The sequence below is a fragment of the Betta splendens genome, chromosome 14 (assembly GCF_900634795.4).
Source record: "Betta splendens chromosome 14, fBetSpl5.4, whole genome shotgun sequence".
Lineage (NCBI taxonomy): Eukaryota > Metazoa > Chordata > Actinopteri > Anabantiformes > Osphronemidae > Betta > Betta splendens.
Window position 1 is genome coordinate 5,279,329 of NC_040894.2, and position 17,606 is coordinate 5,296,934.

Genomic DNA, 17,606 nt, shown 5'->3' on the forward strand with positions numbered 1-17,606 from the left:
TTCCTACCTGATCTACAGCCTGGAAGGTGTATATGGATGCGCCAGGCTCTATGTTCTCTGGGATCACAATGGTAACAGGGTCTTCCATGAACTTGGGCGCATGGTCGTTGCTGTCCTGCACATTGATGTCCAACTGCACCAGATGGCTACTGGGAAACGCTTGGGAGAAGTCTGACACTTCAATGTGCAAAGTGTGCCTCGACCCCTTCTCGTAGTCCAGCTCGCGCACCAGATACACGTCGCCCTTTAGACGGTCCACCATGAAAGTCCCATCGTGGTCTGTCCCGCCCACGACCAGGTAGGTCACCTGGCCTTCCAGTATGGCGGACTCGGGCTTGTCGTGTGGGCGAACCGAGCCGATGATAGAGCCGGGAGCAGCCCCTTCCACTGTGTTCAGGGTCATGGAGAGCATGTTGGGTTTGGGGTTGGACTTTGCGGTGCTGAGAACCTAAAGAAAACATTTGGAACCTTATTGAACTGATGAGCTTCAGGTCATGTGATGTTTATATGTTTATAGAAGGTCAGTAAAGCAGAAAAAAAGAAAAGAAGAACCATTTTATAGGAAAGAAAAATGTTAACTCAAGCTGCACTGTGTTGGTTACTGGATCCGATTTCCTCTGGTATTCTACAGACAATGCAGCTATACTGCTCACCCTAACCCATCCCTTGGACTTAGGCCTGTTTCTGTTTTGTTGTTATAACAATAATAATTCTCGCAGGCATTATGGACAATCCCGTCAGTAAATATCTTGACACTGCGGCATTCTGGGTTCAAGATGAGAGACGGGGTTTGTGATCTGTGACAACATAATGAAGGGTGTGATGGGGAGGAAACTGTAAATACTCCAGTTCAAACAATGCAGACCACTGAGTGCAGCCGCCGCCGACGATGAGAAACAAACATGTGCTAGAAGGCTTTGGCCACTTCCAGCGACAGCCTGAGGGTTTAATATCATCCTGGGATGGATCAAAGAATCCGAACACAGCAAACAGAAGACAATTTACAGTAAACACACTCTCATCACCATAAAAAGATTTTGCTTTAATTATTAAAGTGTCTTATCGACGGAACTAAAAGAGGAGAAAGTCCTGCACGAGACTTTCAGTTATCTTAAACCCCACTCCTCATGCAGTTAGACCCAGCGCTAGCTATCATATGTGCTGTACAGTAGTCCTTGTGACGCTCAGTACAGCAGTATGTCAAGGTCTTATTTTACCCACAACTATTTGAAATTTTACCTGGAAATCATTATGTGGAAATGTTACCTCACGAGAGAGTCGCACGGTGCTGCAGCTAGCGTGTCTGCGGGTACCGCCGCCTGCTACCGTGTTGTGGCGTATTGCCTTTCTTTCCGTGGGAGTCAATGCAGCTGGCTTCCATCAAACCTCATCTGGGAGCGTTTGATTGGAAGGTGCCTGTTTCCCTTCTGCCTAATCTCGGTGTCACACGGTGTCCAGGGAGCGAGGCGAAATCGAAGGCAAGCGCTCCGGCTGCAATTAGCGACCTTTTACTGTACGGTTTGAAATCACTTTGCATAAAAACGCTGAGCGCGACGCAACCGCGTGCCAGACCACTTTCTTTCCTGCTGCTGGAGCCCCGATATTGTATGTTGACATGCACGGCTGACTCTCCTACAGAGAGTTCAGAACAATAACTCAGTCCAGACCGGCTCCCTCCTGCTGCTCTGGGTTTCTCGCTTTGGGTTCTGGTTACCCTACTAACCTTTGGAGCAGGAAACGCACACTAGATTGGAGAGATGCTTTTGTTTGCATAGGCACGGCTTCAGTTTCCCTCCTTCTCATATTTACATCCTTTTTTAATTCCTTCGACACTTGCACTATTCATTTTGTGAATATTTAGAGGAAATTACTCTCGGCAAGGAATGCGAAGGCACCAAGGTGAATGGCGGACGTGACGATGTGATTGTACGATTCGTTTTTTTAGGGAGGCAACGAACATGGAGATGTTTGTGTAGACCTTTGTGAGTTGTGGGTCGTTGTGTGTACCTGTATGCGCAGCTGGCAGGTGGCGCTGAGGCCTGGTGAGCCATGGTCAGCAGCTGTCACAGTCAGGGTGTACTCCGCTCGCTCTGCCCACCGCAGAGGGGAGGCCGTTCTCAGCTCGCCACTGGTCGGGTTCAGGGAGAAACGCTCGGTCCTTGAGCCTTCATCAGGCAGACAGAGATGAGAACATCATCATCAGCTAAAAGCGTTAGAGTTAGCAAAAAAAAGCAATTATAACACTTACCTGATAAAGAGTAATACACAGTCCCATTCTCTCCCTCATCTGGGTCTTTAGCTGTCACTGTTCCTAACACTGTTCCAGGAGGCAAACCTTCCATGGCCTACAAGCAAGAAGGATTGTTTAGCATTTCTTCACTATGAAGTTCTTCTCCTCTTCTTAATGAGGCCGCCTCTCTCACCTGAAGCAGCAGTTCCCTGTCCGGCCTGGCGTGCGTGAAGGTGGGAGCGTTGTCATTTTCATCCAGGACGGTGACGTGGGCGGTGCCGGTGGCGCTGCGGGGAGGCGTGCCCCCGTCCTGCACCACCACAACGAGCTGGAAGCTGGACTGCTGCTCTCGGTCCAGAGCGAGGCGAGTGCTGATCTCCCCTACGGGAAGAGAGTAACACAAATGCCTCAGTAGGTGTTGTTGGTGAAGCTTATAGAATATCTATATTATTATTATCCTGCTGCTTCTGTTTGTCTTCACCTGTTTGTGAATTGATCTGAAAGTGTCTGTCAGTGTGCAACAGCCTGTAGGTGAGTCGAGCGTTCAATCCAGCGTCCCTGTCTGTCGCGGACACCCTCCCAAAGCCCGTGCCTGCTAGCAGGTTCTCCCTGACGGCCAGGAAAACCCTCTCCTGGCTCAGTCTGGGGGAATTGTCATTCTCGTCGGTCACCGTCACTCTGACCGTGGCGCTGCCCGTCCTCCCAGCGCCTCCTGGACCCGAGGTGGCCAGGACTGTCAGCAGGTACATGTCTTTGACCTCACGGTCCAGGGAGCTACGAACGAAAAGCCATCCGCTATCTGGCATGATTCCGAAACCAGCAGCGTCACCATCGGGCCTGAGGCGGTAGGAAATGGGGGAGGAGGATGACGAGGAACTTCCCCCGTTCCTCGAAGCCTCCCTGTTGAGCGCCCGAACCTGCAGGAAGCGCGTGTTGAGGGGTGTGTTTTCCCGCAGCTCCACTCGGTACGTCAGCGTGTCAAAGTTGGGGCCTTGTGCATCTTGTGCCTGGATGTGGACTATAAGGGTGAAGGTTGAGCTGAGTTGAGGTGCGCCGCCATCTTTGGCGACCACCTGGAGGTCGTAGCGCGGGACGCTTTCGTACGACAGGCTCCCGATCAGACGCACCTCCCCAGTTCCCCGATCGACGCCGAACGTCCTCTGACCACTGCTGCCTGCAGCTCCAGCAGAGACCAAGTCGAAGCTTAGATGCCCGTTGTGACCAGAGTCCTTGTCCGTGGCCTGGATGCGGTAGATGACGGTCCCCATTTTGGTGACCTCCGGCAAAAGGAGCGACTCTGATGACGAAGGGAGGAAGGTGGGGGCGTTGTCATTGACGTCTGATATGGTTATGTGTACTCGGCTGGTGCCGTAAGCAGGAGGGGTCCCGGAACGCGCCTGGATCTCTAGGTCCAGACTGGAGCAGGTCTCGTGGTCCAGAGGGAGGGCTGTGCGGATGGTTCCGGACGCACTGTCAACTGTGAAAAAACCATCAGGGTCTCCTGAAGAGATGGAGTAGAAGATGTCCTTCGAAGCACCTGGATGGAGGACGGAGAGAGCTTATCTTACACAGTTACACAACTCCACTGAGAACACTTAATTCTGACTCCCACACACAATTACAGCTCCTTCATCATTAATACTGGACCACGAATCTGGCACGGAGACCACGAGCCTGCGTAGAGCTCACACGGTGTGATTGATGCAATGCTTAAGGGAGTGCAGGCTCTCATTGCTCTCACGTATTTGTACAACTGCTGAGTGGTAAGGCATCATGTAGTCTCCAGCACATTAGCGCATTTTTGTTCTGGACCTTGTCAGATAAACGAGATAAAAGCACGACTGCAGGCAGCACAGACGCACAGCTACGCAGAGCTTGAAGATTGCCTCGGCCGCCATCTTGGGTTCCCACCTGTTTTGGCTGCAGCGCGGACGACTCCTATCGCCGTGCCCCTGAGGACGTCCTCGGCCCCCGTGAAGAAGTACTGCGCCTGCTCGAACACGGGGGACGCCACCGAGCCCCCCACCACGCTCACGTTCACCCTGGCATTGACTAGCGCCGTCAGACCGCCGCCGTCCTCGGCCGATATCACCATGGAGATTACAGTGTTGGCTTTGCCGTGGAGCGAGCGCGAGAGAGAAATCACACCTGCGAGAGAGATGGTTGTGCTTCAACATGCTCTAAATATTGAGTGAGTAATAAAAAACACGTTTGAATATACTGTACCTGTGTCCTTGTTGAGGGTGAAGAAGCCAGAGCCCCCTCCAGGCACTGTGCGGTAGGTCACCCTGCCGTTCTCCCCGGCATCGGGGTCGCTTGCGGTTACCTTGACAACCGACGTTCCCGGGGCACTATGGGTGCTGAGGCTGACCGTGTAGAGGACTGGATAGAACGCAGGCCGGTTGTCATTAATGTCCACCACTGAGACGCTCACACGAGCTACCGAGCTCAGACCTCCCTGGAAGAGAGGCCGGAAAAAATGGAGTTTGATTGGAATTATGGTTTTTGCATTAGGCTCTAATGTCAGCAGAGATGCAGGGTCACTAATGCCACGCAGCGGATCATCTACAGTATGAGGATAACATGAAGCATAGAAATGGGTTCTTAGTTCAATTACATTATCCTCCCTCTTTCAGCACAGCTTGTTCCCTAAGTCAGCCTACAATTTGTTTACTATCTCCTGGTGAAAAGTCCAGGACTTTTTTTTTCATTTTAAGAAACCGTGACATTAGATTTATGTCTCACTGTAAAGACGAAGCAGATGTAAAGGAAAAAAAACAAGTTCTCCGCTGAAGATCCTTAAAATGTGGAGCCAATCAACCGCTCTATGCATTTGTCAGCAACGGGAAGAGTTTGGAGCCATTACACTGTATCTGCGGGCTTAGTTTTATGAGCCCATTAAAACCAGGGACAGTTGAGACCGAGGGAACAGACACCAGCTGAGTTAAGCTGTTGTGATGGGACTGGGGGAGCAGATGCACAATGGGCCTTGAGTGGTAAATTACAAACCCAATTTAAAAGTTTACCTACTTCACACTGCCTCATCTCTGGATTTAAAGCTGTTCTGAGGATGAAATAATCAACAGTAAGACTGAACAATGAGTACGAAGCTCCCCACAAGACTTACGCCATCTGTCGCGGTGACAGTCAGGTCAAACTTGTCCAGTCCCACGTCCCGGTCCAAAGCCGTGCTGGTGCACAGCTGGCCCGTCTCCTTGCCTATTGTAAAATGGGTCTGCGCCGCTCCTGCGGATACTGAACCCAAGGTGTAGCTGACGGCACCAAAGGAGCCGCGGTCTTCATCTGTAGCCGAGACCTGAGGAATCAGAGACATGAGGTGAAACACGAGCGGTGCCACTGCTCCAGAATCACCACCTCAACAAACCCAGCTGCTCCAGAACCCAGTGAAAAGATAACGCGTCATATTAATTATGCTCCAGCTAAGAGCCTTTCTGTTATCACAATAATAGTCACCTCACCGGCCCATATATCTGCACTTGTCCAAATATCCCACACCGTCGCACCACTCGCTATGACTTCCACAGCCCTGTAAAACGAGCATCTGCGAAAGCAATTCTCTTTTTCAGATCACGTGCAGGAGATGATATGCACAAAAACGCTCAGATCCGGTTTGGTTCAGAGGTCGACAGATGAACGTTGGAAGGTCACGTGGCACAAACTGACATGGCTACAGAGGTGGATGTAGTACGTGACTGGGGGAGATGCTCATCCACGTACCTCAGGCAGCTTTACTCCGTTTTCTCCTAATAAGGAAATCAAACCGTTTACACAAAGACGTGCATCAGTCAAAGGTCATGACCTCAGCTTTGACCCACTTTGTTTAATCTCCCTCAACATCCATCCTTACTGCACAAACACGCCCAGTCATATTCACTGTACGCTCCATAAGTTCTGACAAGATCTATAAAAACACCAAAATTCCATAATACGAGACAAAGTAAAACAGAAAAGGGAAATGTCCTCTGTGCTCGAGGGTCTTTCCTCTCCAGGTTTTACACTGGTCCATAACATTGTTTGGTGGCGTTTATGGCGCTTGTTAAAAGCTGCATTCCCCCTTAGATCTCGAGGCCTTGACAGCGAGCCAAGGTCCAGGAGGCGTTGCGGCGTCGCGTCCTCCGTGTCACGCAGCCAATAATGAGACCGACGCTAAAGTGATTTCACAACTTGTTCCCTGTTCTGCGGGAAGGTTAAGCAATATTTAGATCCGAGAGACAAACATCGTACATCGCCTGCGTTCGTTTGATGATTAAATCATGTGTCTGAACTTGGCCCGGTCCAGATCTCCACAGAGCAGAGGACCACCGAAGCAGACATCCGCTAACATCATCCTTTTCATCCCACCAACACATCTTCACCCACTAACTACAAACACACCTTCCCTGCTTACATCGCACCGTTACTCAGACAGGATGAAAGCGCCTGTCTCCCTGTGCAGTCAACATTTAATAAGAGAAAGAAGCTGAGTTTCTGTTGTCTCTGATCCGCGGTCAGCCAGCCCACAGTTGTCCTGTTGGGATAAACATACATTTAGAGTCTGAGAGGTGCAGCCTGACGTCTGTGTTTGTGCTGTTATGAAGCGGCGTCTTGTTTAGTGGATGAGGGCACTTTCTATGCCAGGATGCACTAGTTTAAAGTCACTCACAAGAACATGAATTGAGGGCTATGTCAAAAACATCAGAGTATCAAGTATCAGGTTGAGTGGGGACTCAGGCCTGGAGCGCTTTGCCCACAGAGAGCCATCCGTCCAAGGCTGGGACAGAACAGGGTTTATCCAGACCACATCAGTCACCGGCCTTGCTCTTCTCCACCTCCGCCCTCTCCAGGTCCCTCTGCCTTTCCAATTAGCATTTCTAGCGAATGCGCCCACTGTCGCCTTCAGGTCCCAGACACCTCAGCGGATCCTAAGCGTAACTTGACCCTCACACACTTCACTCAGGTTGGGATTCTGGACAGGAGGAGTCTGAGTGCGGCCAATATTAACAGCTATTTCATGATCCTTGCACTCTTCCTACGTTGTGGGGCAGCAGTGACATCACTGGACATACTTTTCTCTGCACTTATCTTGTGTTCTCATCTTCTCCAGATGTGGAGCCAGATGGATCTTGCTGCTCTGTGCCCTGTGCCTCTGTCCAGGGTCAGAGGAAGTCTGTCCAACACTTTTACGGTTTCTCATTAATGAGGCAGGACAGAGAACCTACTGTACTGTATACAGTAGGTTTTGATAGTAAAACCTGAGCTACATGTACCAGCCGATGGAATACAATTAGTCTTTCTCAGCAGATTCCTGTGAGGAAGAAAGTTCCTATTTACTTTTTGATTTTGATTATTATTGATCATTATTAAAAATGCAATTATTGTTCTTTAAAGCAGCTGAATGAGCACGAAAGACCACGATAAACCTGGCGTTTAGGCACTAAGTGCATCATTGTTGGATAATTACACACATCCTGAAGTTATTTACAACTAAGTGTAATTGGAGTCGGGTTTTAAAGACAGTTACTGGCTGCAGCCAGACTGAGCTAAAACATTCATTTGGCTTCTTGGCTGTTATTCCACGGACGCATCCCTGGGCTCTCGTCGAGCTGTATTCCTCATGTGACGTATTGTCGAGTCTCGAACCAATGACTTGTGAAGCTGTGGGTACAATTAAGATATATGGCGGGGAGGGAGACGTGGGAGGGGGGCGCGGAGGCCGACAGAAGGGGGCACATACTTTGGCAGAAGATTAAGGCAGTTAATGATAACGTGACCTTGAAACGGGATGGAGGACCGTGGTTACGTCTCACTTCTTATTCAGGCTCCATTCCTCCCTTGACCTCCCCGCTCTGTTTTTAGCGTCTCTCCTTTTTCTGCCCCCTTTCCATTTCAGCACCCTATTATGGCAAGTGCTTGTTGTCTTTCATGTGGAATTCATGGCTGGAAATGATTAGAAACATCAAACCGGTGCGGGAAGGAAAGGGGGGTGGTGGTGAAAGAGACAAAGCAAGAGGGATTGACTTCAATATTAGCAATAAAGGATAGAATATTATTAATTAACCTAATAAAAGATGATGCTCTTCTTTATCTGTTTGTCTTCCACAGATTCAGAGCTGATGAGCAAACTTTACCAAGGACCACAGAGACTTTAAAATCTAAACACGTGGCATTCGTTAAGAAATTTATCTTTGGGCTGCATCACATCTCAAAGAACGAACGGCTTGATTTGCAGATGTTGCTTTACCAACATGTTGTCTCTATGTGCGCCCGCTCACGCCCGAGGCCACGCAGCAAACTAGCAAAAAACCAAGAGACCTCAGCAGGAATCCGGTGCTCGGATTCCAGGCAACGGGCGTCAGAAGCTCCCCAGCAGCAGCCACGAAAGTGACAAGATTGCACATGTTTGTTGGAACAGACTGCAGCCAAAGACGATCAAATGGAATCACAGGATTAGGATCCTCTTCATCTGTGACTGTAGTCGACAACAAAGCAAATGGAGACCGTTTCAAAGGGAATTGTGATTTAAGATCAACGCAGGTTTCTGGCCTAGTTTACAAAAACCTTAATGGGAATGATATTAGACTAAATAAATGCTTTCATTTCTGCCATTTGAGAAGCTTGGACCAATTCCTCTGACACAACTGTTTATCAAAAACATTTAATTTTTCAGCATGCAGCCAGTTGACTGATATAAAACCTTCCATTGCAAAGTGCCTTGAAATGACTCTAGGCTCTAATCTGTATTAAAATCAACAGACGTGAAGTGAGTATAGATGAATGTCATGTGGTTGACCCGTCAGACAAGTACTCTTTGAAAAGGAACTGGAGCGGTAGATCGTCTGTGATGCTGCACAAATCCCCGACGCTGCGACGCAGCTATTCTATCTGTCTGTCAGCATTGGCTCAACAGATGCAGAACGAGCTGCAATCGTTTTTGTCTGAAAGCAGGTACTGAAATAAAGGCGAGGGAGTGAACCACGTATGGAGGTTGGAAACGAGGTCAGGGAGATAAAAGGCGGGTTGGAGGGACGTATGGGGGGAGCACAATGAGGGATGACATCACCTCACTGGAGTCTGAGGAGCGATAAGAGGCCAGGATTTAGATGATACGGATCCTATCTGGTGTAAAGCCCTGCAATGTGGCAACTCCTAACCCCGAGTGTCCAATTGTGCCTGTGCCCGTCCGCTGTGTGTGTTGGTGGGTCCCTGTCCCTTTTCAGAGATTGACAGCCGGCCTAATCAGCACTGAAATCAGCTCTCTTTTTGTTTTTTTTATCACTGTTAAATATTTATAGCCTTTTAAACCCCGTGTCTGAGGCTGGTGCAGCAGCTGTTGGGAGCAGATCTGCACGTCTGTGAAATACCAGGGGTTTTATCCCCGCTGTCTGCTAAGAGGGAAGCTAACGAGGAGCCGGAGGCCTGGCGTCAAAGAACCAAGGGCGAAAGAGACGAATACAAAAGTCATCATCAGACGAGCAGACGTAACGTAGGTGAAGTAAAACGTCTCTGCTCACCATCAACTTTGATTTACCCAGTGAGGCCTGTAATATAAAGTGAGCGATGATTATCACTTATTGTCCTCCAGTTGTAATTTCGCACCAGGGATGAAGGGAAAACAGTGATTAAGGAGCGAGCGAGCACAAAGTGGAGCTGGAGCGAGGCCTCAGACACAGGACGCTCGTCTGGGACGGTCTGAGCTGTGGGGTTTTTTGGGTGAACGAGGGACTGGATGATTGAAGCCGAGTGGGTCACAGCTGCCTGAGGGAGACCACTCTGGGTGGGTTCGATTCCACTAACAAGCTAAAACTGTAGAGCAGAAGTTTTTTTCTGTCCACGAATCTCTGTAGTGCAGCATCTCAGAGCAGACGTGTGTGTGTGTGTGTGTGTGTGTGTGTGTGTGTGTGTGTGTGTGTGTGTGTGTGTGTGTGTGTGTGTGTGTGTGTGTGTGTGTGTGTGTGTATACATTTTGGTCATTTTGGTGGTTTATCCTATAAAAACATGACAAAGAGACTAAGAGCGTGTGGAATCCGTTTTGTTTTCTGCTTCACTGGGGCACCACAGGATTTTATTTTCTCTTCAACCACTGTTAAGACTAAATCATCCAGAGCGGACGTCTGGAATTTGAGGTTTAGGATCTTGTTGACAGTTATTGTTTCCAATTTGTATTTTATGTTCAAATGGTGTCGGAAAAAGGCAGCGTGAGGATACGATTGTTTATATTAAAGCACAAGAATACAGTCCATCATCTGCTCTGTGGAACCTCTGTGGGTTCTGGAATTCTAGAATGTCGTGTACTACACGATGGGTGCAATGAAGAGCTTATTCATTCATCCACCTGTGACTAAAACAGTTGCTTTAGAGCTGAAATCGTATGTAGAGACAAACGCTTCCTCGTTATTTTTCTAAAGCTACACTATGAACTGGTAGAGCTCTTGGTACATGGCGGTGGCAAACACATCTGTCATCCCACAGTTTACATTCTGTGGGTACGTTTGTCCTGATAAACGCTGTTTTATGGCCTTTAAATTTATTTATTGCTACCACCACTATATTAGTCTATGATGTTTAGACAATATCAGGGGCCAGCGGGGGTAATTCTACCCAATTCTTTCCATACAGTAATATACTGTATAGTAATATACTATATTATAATATATATATATATATTAGAGAGGAGAGAGAGAGAGAGAGAGAGAGAGAGAAGAGAGAGAGAGAGAGAGAAGAGAGAGAGAGAGAGAGAGAGAGAGAGAGAGAGCGAGAGAGAGAGAGAGACACCACACAGAAGAGAGAGACAGATGAGAGAGACAGAGAGAGACAGATACATAGATATACATATATATACATATATATACATATATATACATACATATATACATATATATATATATATATACATATATATATATATATATATATATATATATATATATATATATATATATATATATATATATATATATATATATACACACACATATATATATACACATATATATATATACATATATACATATATATATATATCTATATATATATATATATATATATATAGAATTTTAGCATTTTATCAAATTAATTTGAACAGAAGTAAGTTAGTTACGTAGGTCTGAGTCGTGTTGACAGCAATAATCAAAGTTAAGCAGGACTTACGGTATAAATTATTTTTCTTGGGAGGTGTGGATTTGTTTAAGGGGAGAACACAAACATGATTCATTGAAACGGCACGGACGGCTCTCCACCCAAATGCTCCAAACATGGCAAATAAAGACAGCCTGACCTCATACAAACAGAGGTAAACTCCAAAAATCCTTCGTCACCACCACAATGGTGCCTTGTGTCTTAAATGCGGCTCTGCCATAGTCAGGCCTGTCACATGCTGCCAGATGGAAGCTTTTAACTAAAAGACTTATTACATTATTCATCTATTATTATCTCTGCCCAGGGGCTGAGAACACAATATATCCAGCCAACGTAGAGTTAAAGGATTCTACGCTGACATGTTTCCAATTCAAACTAAATCATGGATTTATAAAATAAATCGGACTGAAACCGAGTCGCTCCGTGAGGCGGCGGGGCTTTTTTTAGAAGCCTAATTCTCTCCAGATAAACATTTATGTTTCCGTGTCATTTTACTTCTCCATCTGTAAACCTACACGCAGCCGCGTGGGAGGTTCGCGCTAATAAAGCCGGGTGTGTTTATGGTTATGAGCTAGCGGCGCTTCATTGGGCAGAATGAACCAGCGGCTCACCCGGCGTGCGGCCAGGGGCGTCGCGTGCTTCACGTATCTGTGATTGATCAGCGCGAGTCCTCGAGGTCAAAGTTGGACCCGGCGTCCAGCTGTGCTCCTGCTTCCTCGACCCCTAGGGATGCGCTCATGTGCGTTTCCTTGTGTGTCTGTGACAGGTCGTCCACGACAGCGTGAATCAGAAAACAGAGGAAACACCTGTTGTCTTTACACAAATGAAGAGAGACAGCTTTAATTAAAGCTGATCAACATGGTTTACATGGACAAAAGAAAGACAGGAGGATGTTTGTGATGCTGGAGTGTTAATCTGTGTGCTCTCTCTCTCTCTCTCTCTCTCTCTGAAGGACGACACACTGGCCGTCTGTTTTCTGTCTTCCACGTCTTCCCATCCTTTTAGCACCACGTCCCTCACCTACAGCTGTGGCTTCTCTGCGCCGCTTCCTCTTCCCCTTCTCCTTCCTGAGGTCAGGCAGTTAGCGACCTCCACCTCAGGGAGGTGATAATAGTAAAATACAGCAGAAGCCGCCCCTGAGCTTTGAGCTCACACGTGGTGCTGGGTTGCTGTGGTACTTGTTGTAGCAGCTCAGCACCAGAGGCTCTGTGTGCTTCACCTTCAGCTGAACCTAAGTACTTCATACAGAAAAAGCCGAAAAAGACGATCCTTGGGGTCCTCTACCTTCATAGTATAAATAACAGCTTCAAAACCTGACTTCAATCTTTTAAAACTATGACTGACTGATTTATATTGAACTGCTGAAGTACTAATATTGGACCCTGGAGTGAGAACAGAGCTATAGTAATTGGATTGTGTGGTTAGAGGCTATGATAACTGGATTAGCCTCCTGTTGACCTGTGCCTGAATCCCGACCGGTGATGGGTCACACACCGGGTCACTATCTGAGAGTAACGTATAGAAGTTCCTCCGTCTGCGTTGGTGCTCATTAACATCAAGGTCGACGTTAAGATCCAACTAACTCAGTTAGCAAACTTAATTTGACAAAGGTTAAAGTCTTTGGGTTCCATGAAATATCAAGAAGGTTCATGAACTCTGGCTGATGTTGACACTTCATGAACCCAGGTACAGTAGGTTAGAATGTACAGTATTCCTGCATTAACCCCCCCCCACACACACACATACACAAACACACACAGACCCAGTGAGACACAAGCAGTCTCATTGTGCACAGTATGTGTGAGCGGAGTCTATTAGACACCGCGATTACATATTCATACGCACCCTGAGGGGGCGAGAAACTAGCTTATCCTGATTCAATTAATTTCCTGACTCTGCATATGTGAGGTGAGTGCGGGGACGTGATGAGAAACACAGCACTTTTCCTAAAGTACCTGCTAAATCACAGTTCGTGCAGAACCCGTGTCTGATCCCAGAATTTTGAGCAGACTTAGAAGACGTGGCCAAGTTCTTCTTGGGATAAACTGTTCTGTCTGAGGCTCCTTTAGCTGTTTAAATCATCTTTGTCTTCCTCTGTTGTTTTTTCCTTTATTCCCTCCTCACAGTTTTCATCTGCTCATCAGTTTCTCAGACGAAGATTGATATAAATTGTTCCGCTGGGTCAACAACATCCTCTCTCATTAGCTGCTCTGTGCAACTCATCCCAGCGCTAACAAAGGACGGTGGCGGCTCAGGTCAACTGATAATATTAAGGCGAAAGCTGGAGGCCTCATAAAACCCTCCGAACCCAGATGTCAGCGCATTAAAGATACATTCACGTGCATAAAGGTACAGTATATAAACACACACACACACACACACACACACACACACACACACACACACACACACACACACACACACACACACACACACACACACACACACACACACACACACACACACCTCCCCAGTTCCATCCCATCCTCCACAGCCAGCTCAGCCAACTGGAATTTCCAAGAAAAACAGGTTGGCTATGCATGATGCAGCCCTGGGGTCAGAGACACAGCCAACTCCTGCAGCGAGCAAATCAGGCAGGGATGAAGAAAAGGCTAAAGGGAGAGAGAGTCGGCGAAACGGGAAGAAGGGGACGGGGTCGAGGTCTGCACACCTACAGACGTGTGGAAAGAAGCCCTAAATCAGCCGCACGTCCGCACTTCATCAGTCAGCTGGCTGGGAAATGCCTGCTCAACACGAAGGCCCGGAGCCCGGCCCAGTGGGTAGCCTCGAACGCAAACACTGCACACGCGGAGCCGGAGCCTCACGTCACCCCGATGTCTCCAATAAAAGGCTCAGGGAGCCGCCGCAGGTATCAGGAGGAACGCCGAGCGCTGAGGCCGCTCCTTCATGGCGACGCTGGGAAAGCGCTTAAACGGAGGCGAAAACGCAGGCGATAAGAGCGAATGGAGATTAATTTAAAGCTCAGCACAGAGACTTTGGCTTCAAAGAGAGGAAATAATGAGACCCCACCGACGGATTAATTGAGGGGCATTTTTCCAGCCGCGTCGCCGCATCTCTGCCGCTAGCTCCATCTCGCTCAGCGCGCCGATTAGCCCGACGCTCGCGCACGCAGTTCTTAGCGTAGGTTAATGGAGCGGCGGCGTCGCGCTCCAAGGAAAACGCGGAGCGCTGTGAAAGTTGAACGGAAGTCCTGCAGGAAGGAGCAGCGATGCTCCGGCTTCTCCAGCGGAGTCAGCAGCATCACCTGGCCTAGTCCGTCACCGTCAGCCCACGCAGCACAGATACAGGTGCTAACAGACGCTAGGTGTTAGGAAGAACTGCTCGCACTAATGGGTCGGGGACACGAGAGCTAATGTAGTGTTGGAGATGTGAAGGGCTGCGTTAAGGAAGACAAAGCCCCGAGGGAACGAGGGAGGAGAAACAAAGACTTCGGCCAACGCGCACGATGACAGAACACTTGTATTTATGGCGTGACAGAGGAAGGATTTCCATTTCTATCTCCTCCTGTGAGGGGAGGACAGGTGATGAAGGCTGAGGTGGGAATTAAAGAGGAGATTAGCTTGTAGTCACGGGGTGAACAGACCTCCAGCGCGAAGAAGCCCAGAGGTTGGGGGTGGGAGGAGCCCGCTAAGATGCACTAAGCTGCACGGTAATGGGAAGCGATGGGGACCCGGCCATCACATGGCCGGTCACAGCGAGGCCGTCTGGGAGAGAGGAGGCGACGGAGCAGGGGCGGCCGAGAGTATTAGTCAGATCAAAGCGAGAACAGGGGCAAGATGGAGGATTAGGGGTGGAGAGTGAACGAAAATACAGTCCACCTTAAATAAATAACACACCGCTTATTCCTGCCTCCACCTGCTATGGCAGCTTGACATTCTGCTGTCGCAACCCCCAGTGCATCGCACCACTGCCAAAAGCAGCTTCTGCCCATTCCTCCCGCGCTTCCTCGTCCTCCTTGACCTCCAGGGGTCGTCCTCATGGTGTTTTTGTCTTCCCTCAAACCGGCTCAAATAGCGTTTTTGTACCTCGGCCATCAAAGCACCCCCCCCCACCGGGGTCACATTTACTTCAGCTCAGCACTTACGGGGGGGAAAAAGACCGAAGGAGGGACAGCTGATACAACTGCAAGGGATAAAATACAACATCAGAGGGAAAGCAGTGACGGAGGTCGTCGCTCAAACAACAGGAGCGCAGGGAAGGCGCTCTTATTGGTTTTCTCTGTCATTACAGACACCGTGTTGACTCTGCATGCTGCTCGGCCCCTGAGGGTTAACTACACTGCCTCGACCCGAGCATAATGAAGCTCTAACTCATGCATTCTGAGTGTGTGTGTGTGTGTGTGTGTGTGTGTGTGTGTGTGTGTGTGTGTGTGTGTGTGTGTGTGTGTGTGTGTGTGTGTGTGTGTGTGTGTGTGTAAACCAGTGCAGTACCTCCAGCCATAATGCACCGCCGGTCTGGAGCTACTGGTTCCTGCAGCAGAGCACTGGTGTGGACTGGACGCTTTGTGACTGCGTGATGAGATTGGATTGAGCATCTCCTATTATTGGTGGACAGGGTGTTTCCCCGGAGACCTGCCTCCTTTTAAACTTTAATGTCCCACTCAGCGCTTTCTCCATCTTCTCCATCCTTGTCGCCTCAGTGTCATCTAGCTGCTGTCTACCTCCTGACTCAATTTTATTGACTATTTGACCAAAGATTTAAATTCAACGTCTGCACTATTTATTTGCTTGAAGCTGCAAAGTCAACTGCTCAGCTATGATTTATAATCGTTTGTCTTGATTTGGATCATCTTTATTGTAGTTGTTGTTAGTTCTAGCTCCCAGTATCTATGAAGGGCGTGTTGCATTCTTTCTTTTCACTGTCATTTTGGTTTTGTCTGGTTGATTTTGGTTCTATTTCCATTTCGCTGGGTCTCGTTTCGTATATTCATTCAGAAAACCAGAACCTCCGTTGTGTTATTCCTTCTTTCAACATTTGAGCTTGGCTTTGTGCGTCTGAACTACAACCAGCTCTAAAAATGGAAATGAGATGTGGTTTGTAAATGGACCATGAACGAGAGAAATGACTCAACCTCCTGCCGCTCCAGAACAAAACGAATACATGCACATAAAATAAAGAGTGAGTCGGATGATCTGGTCACAAATTCCAGCTTTATTATTTATTGTAGCTGGAAAACGCCGGTTCTGGTCCAGACCTTGGATGTTTTCAGCTTTTAGTTTCAGTCCCGTTGTAACGTTGCTCTTGTACTTTGTTCTATAGGACTTTAACAAGGTTGTGAAACGTCTTGCGTTCACCTTCACCAAGCACAGTTAATATGAACATTTGCATCATTTGGCTGCAAGAGACAAAGCGAGTGCCAAGAAGTCTCCTAACGCAGAAAAGCCTTTGTTAAGCCTTCATTCCTTTCCCACTTCTCACCCTGCCAGTGTTTTAATCTTTATTTTTCCTCTGGTCCTTTGCTTCCCACTCTCCACCTCCCTCATTCTGCAGACGCTCCAGTCGGTGCCAGCCTCCGCTGCCTTTGTTCTCCACTAGGTGTGGCTGATGACAGAAGGCTAGGGGGCAGTAAACCCAGACATTTCTGTAACGCTGCTTCGCCGATTCGCCGCTTTGATGCCGCGGCTAATCTCCGGCACTCACTGTGGCATCTACTGGCACCGAACAGCACAGGCTGCGACTGCACACACGCACCGGCGGCGAACAAAGCACAGGCACAGAGCACCTCCGGCAACTACACAGAACAACGAGGCAAACGCTGACGTCCCATCAGCGCCGTGCAGATCCAGAACTCAAATTCGGGCTCGTACTGTAGCTGCAATGCGCCTCCCAGTAAAAAATCTGGCTCCATCAGGAGTTACTGGGTTTCCCTGGCGCTGTGAGTTCTGCCAGAGCAGCGGACTGAGCGGTGTCGCGTTCCCAAAACAACGAAGGAAGAAAGGCTGAGCCGGGTCGAACGCACCCAGGCTGCACTCGATTCCCTCTGCTCAGTGTTAGCGCTCAGCAATGTCGCCGTCCACGACTGGACCGGCACCAGGACGCTGTACGGAAAGACACACGTTGCCTGGCGCTGCTCAGTCCATAACGAGTCAGAAAGGAGAGCGCTTTGTTGTGACTGAATAGATGAAGCAGGATGAAGGATGAACTGTGACTGCTGACAGAACCACAGTAAGCGGTTCCAGCTCCAGTCCCTGTCACAACGCATCAGGTTCTTCCATGTGAG

The 17,606-nt window shown here is 48.5% G+C and overlaps 1 protein-coding gene across 1 annotated transcript in view; it reads right to left on the reverse strand.

The window, feature by feature from the left end:
* The window catches only part of LOC114869247 (protocadherin-16-like), a 55,788-nt gene that overhangs the window by 10,748 nt on the left and 27,434 nt on the right, over positions 1-17,606 (reverse strand). Inside the window, exons 5-12 of the mRNA XM_029173302.3 lie at positions 5,358-5,546; positions 4,457-4,688; positions 4,142-4,378; positions 2,712-3,767; positions 2,424-2,611; positions 2,249-2,345; positions 2,008-2,165; positions 8-448 (exon numbers count right to left, since the gene is read on the reverse strand). Of these exons, the coding sequence (XP_029029135.1) occupies positions 8-448; positions 2,008-2,165; positions 2,249-2,345; positions 2,424-2,611; positions 2,712-3,767; positions 4,142-4,378; positions 4,457-4,688; positions 5,358-5,546 (2,598 nt within the window). The remainder of the gene's footprint in view (positions 1-7; positions 449-2,007; positions 2,166-2,248; positions 2,346-2,423; positions 2,612-2,711; positions 3,768-4,141; positions 4,379-4,456; positions 4,689-5,357; positions 5,547-17,606) is intronic.